General features: G+C 34.0%; 1 protein-coding gene across 1 annotated transcript; it reads right to left on the bottom strand.

Moving 5' to 3' along the window:
* Positions 1–1,495: 1,495 nt before the first annotated feature.
* On the bottom strand, positions 1,496–4,751 carry LOC133330922 (nucleoside hydrolase-like). The gene is made up of 5 exons (XM_061539321.1): positions 4,557–4,751; positions 4,155–4,334; positions 2,308–2,434; positions 2,098–2,240; positions 1,496–1,918 (listed from the first exon to the last, which is right to left on the bottom strand). The coding sequence occupies exons 1-5, from the start codon at positions 4,749–4,751 to the stop codon at positions 1,496–1,498; spliced, it is 1,068 nt and encodes a 355-aa protein (XP_061395305.1).
* Positions 4,752–11,569: the final 6,818 nt, after the last annotated feature.

Genomic DNA, 11,569 nt, shown 5'->3' with positions numbered 1-11,569 from the left:
AAAGTACTAAAATGTAATAAATTTGGTACAATTTTCTAGCATGTGAAATTTGGAATGTGAATTTAGGTTGAGCAGTAGGTCGGTATATGGAGGAGGAGGTTTTGAAATCGTGTACTCACGTATACGAAAAGTACAAAACTGTACTAAAGTTGTACAATTTAAATTTGGAGAAACGGAGGAAGCTGGAGTCCAGAAATACCGTCGGAATGTAGAATAGCGGTATGTAGGTAGTTTTGGAAATTTGTACCTATTTATACGAAAGGTACTAAAATGTACTACATTTAGTACAATTTGGATTTGGTACAATTTGTACTAAATTTGGTACAATTTGAATTTTGGATGAACCAATAGAGTTGGAATCCTGAAATTTGGAGTTAGGTTCACTGTAGGGGTGTAGGATTAGGGTATTTTGGAATTAGGAAGTTTTGGAATTATTAACAAATGTGTACTAAATTTGGTACAATTAGGATTAAGGTGTACCGATAGAGCTGAAACACTGACATTTGGAAATAAGATTACTACTGCCTTGTATAATTTAGATATGCTGACAGTTTGGGAAATTCGTACTTATGTGTACTAAATTTGGTACAATTTGAATTTTGGGTGAACCAATAGAGCTGGAATTCTGACATTTGGATTGGGGTATGTAGGATGTTTTGGAAATTTTTACAAATTTGTACTAAATGGTACTACATTTGGTACAATTTGGATTTGGGTGAACCGATAGCGCTGGAACACTGAAATTGGAAAATAAGATTACTACTGCATTGTAGAATTGAAATATGTTAGTAGTTTGGGAAATTCGTACTTATGTGTACTAAATTTGGTACAATTTGAATTCGTACTTATGTGTACTAAATTTGGTGCAGTTTGAATTTTGGTTGAAACCATTGATCTGGAATCCTGAAATTTTGAGTTAGGTTTACTGTTTAGGTGTAGGATTGGGGGGTATGTAAGAAGTTTTGGAAATTTTTACAAAATTGTACAAACTGGTACTAAATATGGTACTGTTTAAAACACATCGTCAAATTGTTTTTGTCATGTGTCGTCATGTTCGTTTTATTTTTCAAATAATACTTTATAATATAGTAGTATATATAGGGCTAAGACCTCATTTTATGTGTCTTAATATTGTAGATTTAAAGAATTTTTTTTAATACTTATGGAGGTGAATAAGATTCTGTGTATGCCGTAATTATTTGTTATTCACGTAAAATTTGAAAAATAGAATGATCTAATTTTTCTTTGGTAAACACAATTAGTCAAATCGGTTAAAGATGAGGTCTTAAGCTATAAATATAATATATCTTAAATGCAATACATATAAACATTGAAAGTATGTACACAATATAACTTAAAAATAATTATAATTGAAAGTATGTATAATAATATGTAGTAGTAAATGTTGTTAAATCTTTGTCATGAATTAAAAAAGAAGTCGGGAAATGGTTATCCATATTAACAATCCTGAATGATCAAGTCACATCAAATCAAATCAACTACAATTACCATTTTCAGTTTTAATTTCTGTTTTCCCAACATCTATGGCCGGCTCCTCCGTAAATATACTCAATTTGAATTCTCTCAAACCGGCACCCCATTCAGCGGCACTTTTAAAGAATTCCGCTTCTACTAATTCTATAATGCGTACATTTTTCGGATTCTTATCCACCTCCTGCAAATGGTCGAGTACCATTTGACCACGAGTGTGACCACTCAAATCCACAATACAATGCCATAAACTTTGTTTACGCACCAAACGAGACTTGAACAGGAAGGCGGCAACCAATATGGCATCACATGGATTCCAACCTTTAAAACCGGGTTTTAAATACTGTGATGCCTCAACGCAATTTAGCAATTCAACGGCATGATTTTCTCGTGCAGCCATAGGGCCGAAATGTTCCAAACGCCATTTCTGAAAAAGAGGGATTTTTGGAAAATAATTTTTCGCAATTCAATTTATTTCATAAACTAGAACCTAGCCCAAAGGGCCATGAGCGATTCCAAAAACATCATTACATGGACTACTCCAAATTATTATGGTTTTCGAGGACAAGTATATGTGTTCCAAATCTGCGTTTTATTTATACTCACAATACATATAAAGAATTTATCATCCATACATGGTTCCCATGGCAAAATGGTTATGGGACATTTGCTTTTGCTTAGCACAATGTGGGCAGCCTCTGGATCTGAATAGAAATTAAATTCGGCAGCTCTGGTGTAATTGCCAACACCTGAAATTTAGGGAATATATATTTTTAAATATTTAATTGGGTTTATATGAAGTCTTTTTTTACTCACCTTGATGATTTCCACCCATAATGTACAGCTCCTTAATATTTTCCGAAAAATCCCTGCCATACATGGAGTAGCACAAGGCAATGTTGGTAAGTGGTCCCACAGCTATTACGGTAACCTGTTTCGGATTCTGAAAATAAAAAAAAAAATATTAAAAATTGAAAAAATTGAGGAGGTATTTCTATATTAACCTAATTTTATAATTGGAATAACACACAACCAAGACCCAAGATAGGTTTCTTTCTTAAATATTGCAGTTTTTTATAAACTCCACCATAAGGTATAAATTTTATTATTTATTTTGGAACAGATTGAAATATTTCTTGGAGACCACGACATAATAAAATGATATGTTGATTTAGTTAGGTCCGTCCGTCCATTTGCATGTAGAAATCAATACAATGATCGAAGTATTCAATGTCCCATTTTCGGCGAAGTCAAGATACTCGGTGAATGAAAAAAAATGAAAATAGGCCCTTTTTGTTTATACGTTCCATATAAAGGACTATTTTGGAGGTTAGTTAGGCCATTCTTGGTCCAACGGTGACCGATAAGGCTGGGTTTTTAGAAATCCGTACTAGAACGATACGAAAAGTACTAAATGCGGTGCTCTTTGTATTTGGCGAACCGATAGAGCTAGAATTCTTAAATTTGAAATGAGGATCACTGGTTGGTTGTACAAAATTTAGTACAAAGATGTACTAAATTCTGTACAATTTCGTACCTTGTGAATGGATAGAGCTAAAAAAAATTAAATTTGGAATACGATTTAAGATTGAGAAGTAGGGTCGTAGTATAAGGAGGTGGTTTTGAAAGCGTGAACTCATGTATACCGAAAGTACTCAACTGTACTAAATTTGGTACAATTTTTTATTGAATGTACAAATGGAGCTGGAATCCTGAAATTTGAAATCAACATTGCTGCCGGAGTGTAGGATCGAAAAGCGTTCGTATTCTTGGAAATTTATTACCTTTGTGTACGAAAAGTACTAAATCGTACTATAATTGGTACTATTTGGATTTGAGTGAGCCGATAGAGCTGATACCTTGACATTTGGAGTTAGGATCATTGGAGCTATTTAGGAAGTTTTGGAAATTCCTACTAATGTGAATCAGCTTTGAAATCCCGAAGAGAATAGTGTTGGCTAACAGATGCTACTATGGTCTGAGTAAGCAACTCAAAAGCAAGGCCACTTCTCGCCAGACCAATCTCACTCTCTATAAGACGCTGATATTACCCGTGCTGTTGTATGGATCTGAAGCATGGATACATGCACAAGCAGATGAGGCAGCTTTTAGAGTGTTTGAAAGAAAAATTTTCTGTAAGATCTATGGGCCGATCTGCCTCGATGGTGAATATCGTCGTCTAATGAACCATGATCTATACTATCTATTCTCGGACATCGACATAGTCAGATGGATCGAGCTGCAGCGACTACGTTGGCAGGCCATCTTGTGAGAATGAATGAAGATGCCCCAGCTCAAAAGGCATATAAAAGCGAGCCAAGTAATGGTTCGCGCAGGAAGGGGATGTTCACGGATCCGATGGAAAGATCATGTAGAATACAACGTCTCGGAAAATGGTCTTTCAAATTGGATGAGATGCACACAAGGCCGACGCGCCTTAAAATCTCGTTTAAGCTCGGCTTATGGAACAACCTTCTGTCATAAGCCAGCTAAGTAAGTACATTGTACTGGATTTCGTTGCATATATGTCAAATAAATCTTCATAGAGTAGGTTAACTCAGTAAAAAAGTTATAATGTGTATGCCGTTTATGACATAGTAACTTGGGTCGTTTCTGATCGTAGACCCGATTTTGCTTGCGCTATAGTTGGATCCTGCACCTACCTCTATACAAAATTGATGTATCGCCGCCACAGCATGTTCTCCTTCGACCATTTCATGGACATCTATATCTTCATCCTGTGGCAAGACATCACCAAATCCATCTTTACCATGAAAAACCGGTCTCTCTTCCTTATCGAAAGGTGGCAACAACGAATCCGATGCACCCAAAAAGATGGGGATCTAAAAGAAAATAAAACCAATTACAAAAAGATTTAAAATTCCAATAAAAAACCTTTAGTTTAGATATATAGAATTTTTTTTTTTTTTTTTTTTGTTAAAATGTTACAGAATAGGCCTACCTAGGTCTTTAGACCATTCTTTTTTTCTCATAAGATATCTTGAGATCTTTCCATCGAACTCCAAAAGTCGCCATTTGTATACGCATTTGTTTCATGTACTTACCTCATCACGACCGCATGCCTTCAGTATCCTCAGCATATTATAGGCGGCATTGTGTAATGTGGTATTACCACTACCACATATTGTAATGCCAAGTAAGACCAATTGTTTCTCGGCTTCCGCTTTCAGTAGCAACAATAATGCCCAGGCATCATCACTGCCACCATCACAGTCAAATATCACATAATTGGTTGTCATAATTTGCTTCTTAGTATTTTTTCGCTCAAGAGATCTTAGATGGCTTTGTTTTGTAAGATTCAATTCACAAATTTAGAACTCGGTGGGACAGAAGAAATTCTTATGAAATTTTCAATATATTCTACAGGTGAGTAGTTCTTGTCATGGATTTATTTCTAAACCTGTAAATAAGAAAAAAATATTGGGATTAGTGATGATCATTAATAGGGGGGCAGTAATGTGAAGATATTTTTGAGATCTAAAGAAAACAAAATTTCGGATACTTGAGGCGTTATGCGGTTAGATACAATGTCAACAAAGTTTTGAGATCTGGAAAAAAACTAGGAAAATGAGTCGATATAGTATACCATTCGCATTGATTGAGCAAAAATATTACGATATAAAATGTTGGAGTAAATTTGGATTTTTTATATTCCCCCCCCCCCCCTTTATTCATTCCCCTTGGGAACAAAGGGCATTTGCAAGAAAATGCCATTCTATTCTTTTATAACTAATGGTTTTAATCTCTTCCCATGTTTTGTTAATTTTTATTATTTCTAGAGCAATAGTTCTGCGCCACGCATTTCTAGGACGGTCAGATCTTCTGGAGCCTTGAGGATTCCAATTCCAGTGCGGCTTTGTCTATGCTTTCAGGACCTTTTCTGAGTGTGTGGCCTATCCATTTTCATTTTCTTTTTGTAATTTGCTGTTCAGTGGGTACTTAATTCGTTTTATTCCACAGTTCCATATTTGATATTGTGTTCAGCCAAAATATTCGGCAAATAATACACAGACATATGTTTATGAAGACTTGGAGTGTCTGAACAATTGATTTTGATAACATACAAGTTTCACTTCCGTTTAGTAGTGTAGATTAAACACATGCATTGAATATGTATAATTTTGTCCGGAGAGAGCCTGGCTTTGTTGAGTCTATTCTTAACATCATCTTCAATTCCTCCATCCCATGAAAAACCCTAGGTATTAGAAGGATTTTACGTATTTCAGGGGTTCGTTGTTGCCAGTCTTTAAGTGGTTTTCAGATGTGTTGTTTACACGCATGGCTTGTGTCTTTTTTATATTTATTTCAAGACCGATGTCGTTCAATTTCCCTTGCATGTCGACGAACTTGTGTGACATGGGACAAATGTCGTCAGCAAAGTCTACATCTTCCAGATGACGTTGGAAATTCCAAACTAAACCTCTCTTTTTCCTGCAGATCCTATTAGATTCAAAAAAATTTTCAAATTTAGACCCTTTGTTTCGCCAGAGGTTTATCTTTCAATTTATGTTTTTTATGTCTTGCTTTTACTTTTGGATGAATCCTGGAATTTTATTAGAACAAAAAAATATATTTTTTATTATTTATTTTTATTTACTTTTATAAATTTTGATATTTTTCTTGAGTCAATCTTCTTCAACCGACTATTGGCTTCTCATGCCGCTAGACATTTCTGGCAGTTTATTTATAATAAACAAATCTAGTCAGCCGGATAATAAATAAATTAATGGATAACGTTGTGTGTTGCACTTAGATATTGCTATGTGCATGGACTGGTGTATATACTGGTGGCGGTATGTGCCGCTTGACAAATGATACAACCTTGAAGTCCAAACAAAAATATCACGTAATGAGAATAATCGGAAATTTACTTGCTCTCAAGAAAAAAAATTGGAATGAGAGCCAAAATACTCTAACAATTACTGTTTTCCAATTTCCTCTCAGGATGTGAGTCAATGGATGAAATAAGATACGTTGTTGGCTACCTTAGGAAAAATAATTTTATTAAAAAAATAATATGCGAAGTTATTCCCGTAACAAGTAACGTATCGTCCAGGAATCTAGATAAACTAATTCTTTTTTTTTCAAATTATGGAAATTCATTTCATCCAATTGACACGCCTTTTAAAAATGTGTCAATGTTTTTTTTTAGAATCAAATCTAGTAGAGATAACAAAATTTTATATTGTCAACACAGGTTAATTGATATTAATTTATATGACGACTTAATTGTGACAATAAATTTTAACACCCTAGCGAATGTTTATTTTTTATTGTTGTTTCTTTTTTCTGTTGCTATTCAATATCACTTGATTAGCAGAAATAAAAATAATGAGCAGTAGGGAATGTATACATAGATTTTTTAAGGCAACAACAGGGTATTCGAATCATTTTTTGGGGAAGGTAATTCGAGTTTGATCTAATACCATAGACAGACGACAGCCTTAATTTGCATTAAAAAATTCTTAATTTGAATTAATATTTACCCCTGACAGACGAGAGTTTCTGCATTTACAAAACAATTTTTTTGATTCAAAACAATTGTTTGTCTGTATGTAGATGTTGAAGATGTTGGCATTCGTTTCCAATATTTTTCGGGATTGGATCTTTAGGAATACATACATGGCATGAAGGAAGAATAGCAGCTACGATGTTGCAAAATAGCTCCCAATTTGAAAGAATGTTGAAATTCGCCTTTATTTATAATTTTTATTTTTGTAAACGTAAACAAATTTGACAACAATTAATTGATTTTCGACAGCATTGCCATATTGAAATTGGTTAATTCAGTATAAATTCAGTTTGATTTTGTGCATTAAAAATGAGGATAATGTACAAGTTAATTTGAATTAAGGCTGTTAATTCAAATTAAGGCAGTCGTCTGTCTAGGCTATAAGTTTGGCAGAAATATTACGATGTCCAAAGTTTGGTTGAAATCGGTTACTCCCTCGATAGTTATATCTTATGCCACTATTGATTCTTTTCAGCATTAGAATAATTTACAACATAATATTTAATGGCAAAATTGGTCTCCTCCACGTTAGTATGCGATTCCGATATATTCATTCCCCCTCATTATAAATGTCTTATTTAGGACAAAACTGACTTCAATGCCCGCTGATGTCATCTTTTTCGCAGACAATTAGTTGTCTCTTAGCTCTGGTACTTATAAAACATCTTTCAATACCATGTAAAAATGTCTGTTACAAGATCTTTTTATTGTGCCTTTGTGGGTGGCAGTCAGATATTGGTCATCTTTAGCTATTTTAATTTCCTCGGCACTTTTCCCCTTTGTCAAGGGTTCGAAGTACTATTTCTCGTTGATTAAATGGTCGTTTGCTCCAGAATCAATCATAAATTAATAGCAAGACTTACTATTATATGAATCTGAATTTCGAATATTGTTGCGAAATTGCATCTACGAATTAAATTCAACCGTGTCAGGGTTCGGACATTTGTCATCACACCAGAACATTCCTTTTCAGAGCAGATTTTTCTTGTAGTGACGGACTTTTTTTCCATACAGACAAAAATATTTTTTCTTCAATGGTATACAATTGCATATTGTTCAACCTTAGGAAGATAGGGATGTGGCTCTGTCCGTTGTCTTTTTAATGCGCTTCTGGTCCCACCTTTACGGCAATCCTTTGCTTGTTGCATATATGACAACGACCTTGACGTTTTCTTTTAAATTTCTTTTTATCTTCAAAAGCTGTTTTTGTTGCAAAATGTTCCCCTTCTGAACGGTGAGCAATTCTCAATTTCTTTTTCCAAAAGAAGTCGATCTTTTACCATATTGTAAGTCAATTTTGATTCATTCAAATATTGTAAAGCTGTTATTAATGGATCGAACTTCCCTGGTCTTCAGGGAACTTTAATGCCATAAAAAGTTGTGTTATTAAGTCGCTTGATCCAACTTCACCACCAGCCATATTTAGATTTCTAATTAAATGTTCAAATTTCATTAGGTGTCCCGCTACAGATTCTCCATGGCATAATTACAGAAGGTAGTGTCATTTGAGAATTTGATGATGACAACACTTTTTAATTTGAAACTCATCTATCAATTTTAAACAATATGAAAAATAAATTCCCTACAATTTTATGTATTTCGATTGGCATATCTCTATATATGTATATAAAAATTTTCAATAAATTAAACAAGATATATTTTCTAAAGCTGAACATTGCTCTCAAGATTTAACCATGGTTGGTACATCTTATTTTTATACGATTTAGAAGTAGAGAACTTCAAAATATTTATAAATATAAATTATTTAGCAATTATTGTTTTGCAGTATTTTCCGTTGGACAATCTCCAGATTCAAATTCTCAAAATGAATAGTAACCCGGAATTGCCGTTGTTCGCCCATAACCTATTATAGAAGACTATCGGAGAAGTTAGTTTCTGACAGTCTTCTATGATGATGCATAAGCTACTATGATTGTTCTTTGCATTTTCGAATAATAGAAAGCTAATATGTTGATTTTCTACAATTTTTGACCTTCTTGGACTGGATTTTTTAGAAACTACAGATACTTTTAATATATCCTACCTTAAAAAAACAAAATCAAAAAAGGACCATTAGATCCCACTATTTTAAACGTTTTTATGGTCCGTTAGGCTATCAAGAGGATATCAATAACCCAGCATTTATAAAAATATTTTTTTCTTATTAACTACTCTACTTCCAGGCTCACGTAATATTTAAAGTTATAATGTTCAGAGCCATGTCTCCATCCGCAGCTAAGGTACAGATTTGACTTTCTCCATTAATATAGAATGGGTATAATTTTAAAAAGTTCGACTTTTACGGAGTTTTTCAAAAAATAGGGGTCTAAAACCCAGTTCTTTCATTGTATCTCCAAAACGGTTTGAGATAACCACTGAATGGAAAGTTATTTACCGGATCCGTAGAACCGGTAAATAACCCAAAAAACGGGTACGTCCCCCAAGAAAAAAAGATATTCCCATAATTAGGGTGAAAAACAATTTTCAGAAAAATCTGATATTTTTTACTAAACTAGAGTTGTTCCAAAACCTGGAATTTATAAAAATATTGTTTAAAACGGCATATACATTAGATAACCTAATTTATGAGGATTTATTTGACATATATGCAAAGGAATGACAATTGAAACCCACTGGCTTAACGATATCCGGTTGGCTTAACTCTAGTTTAGTAAAAACGATCAGATTTTTCTGAAATTTTTTTCCCAAGGTATGTATTTTTACCCTAATTATGGGGATATCTTTTTTCTTGGGGGACGTACCCGGTTATTTGACCCGGAAGTTCGGGTACGGGTTCCCGGTTATATCCGACTCCGGTTAATATAATATGGGTATCATTTTAAAGGTTATAAAAATACCTTTCCATTGAGTGGTAATAGGTTCTGTCGCGTAGCTGGACCAAAAAATAGGGTTCCAAAATCCAGTTTTTTAAAAATGCCTAGCTCTGGAAAAAATTTCAGAAAAATCGGAACAACTCTAGTTTAGTAAAAACGACCTGATTTTTTTGAAATTTTTTCCAGAGGTAGGTATTTTGACCCTAATCATGGGAATGTTTTTTTTTTCTTGGGGGACGTACCCGGTTATCCGGTTATTTGACCCGAAAGTTCGGGTCCGGGTACCCGGTTATACCCGGTTCTACGGATCCGATTAATCTACAGCAGATACAGCCATATATCACACTATTTTGAAAAGGGCAAATTGTGATCTATCATTTGAGTCAGGTTTGGAGAGGGACTATAATGGACCCATGTTCGACTTTTAGGGAGTTTTTCAAAAAAAATAGGGGTCCTTGGCTGTATCTCTCTGGCTGAGATACCCCTATCATATCACCACTCATTGGAAAGGTATTTTTATAACCTTGTATTATTATTATTTTGTAACCTTTGTATTAATCGGATCCGTAGAACCTACCTCTGGAATCGTTTTTGATCGAATCTGATCGTTTTTACTTAACTAGAGTTGTTCCATATCACCTCTAGTTACTTAAAAAATTACTGACCTGCAATCCCTATCATAGACTTGCCGGCATGTATAAATGTTTTTGATGAATTATGCATGTGCCGGCTAATATGATTACACAGCAGATAAGGCGGGACTCAATTGTAAATATTCATATCAGGAACTACATACACCACACTCACCCACCTTCTGTCTGCCTAGTCGAATGTTTAGTATTACAATAATAAATACAATTTTGGCGTGATTTGTAGACATTCGTCAAAAATTTTCCAAAAACCTCACAAACAAAATCCCAACACGTTACTTGACACACAATTTTCCAACAAAATATATGGCGGATTACTTACACGTCCTCTTTTTGGTTAAATTTTTAATCGATCATGTCCAGTAAAATGCGAATAAATGAAATTATTAATTTTTCTTTTTTTCGTTTTTATTTTCTAATCAAAACAAAGAAGTTTATGCACCGACAAAACAACACAAACAAATCGACAGAAAGAACAACGACAACTGATTAGAGGTGGCAAACTATCGATAGTAATATCGATAGTATCGATGGTTTGGTTTTCACTAGACTATCGATGGTTTTTTTCAACTTTGATTTGTCATAAATATATTTAAAAAACAGAACACTGTTTAAAATGAACAGATATCTGAAAAGACCAAACGGTAAGTAAAATGTGTTTATTTATATTTTGTTCAATTGTTGATTAAAAATGTTTACAGATATTTCTACCTCCATTTCCATAGAAGAAACTGGTAATGAAAATGAAGAAGAACGTGAAAATTGCACGATTGGTGGGGAAACTAATAAGTCAAAAAGAGCACGCCACGGTTTCTCAGAAGTATGGAACTATTTTCAAAAAACAACAGATAAAAGAAATGCTAAGTGTCAGCTGTGTGGGAAAATATACAAAACTAGCGGTAACACGTCAAATCTGTTGGATCATTTAAAACGTAGCCATCCTTCTTATAATCAGCTTCCGAAACCAACGAAAACAATTGATAATTTTTTCAACAATTCAGTCACCTACGATACTGAATCGGCACGTAAAAAAGAACTTGATAAGGCTTTAATGATTTTGA

The sequence above is a fragment of the Musca vetustissima genome, unplaced genomic scaffold, assembly GCF_032173495.1.
Source record: "Musca vetustissima isolate MV318-11 ecotype Yass unplaced genomic scaffold, APGP_CSIRO_Mvet_v1 utg89537, whole genome shotgun sequence".
Classification (NCBI taxonomy): domain Eukaryota; kingdom Metazoa; phylum Arthropoda; class Insecta; order Diptera; family Muscidae; genus Musca; species Musca vetustissima.
Note: the sequence above shows the minus strand (reverse complement) of the source record. Positions and strands in the feature narration are given on the sequence as shown.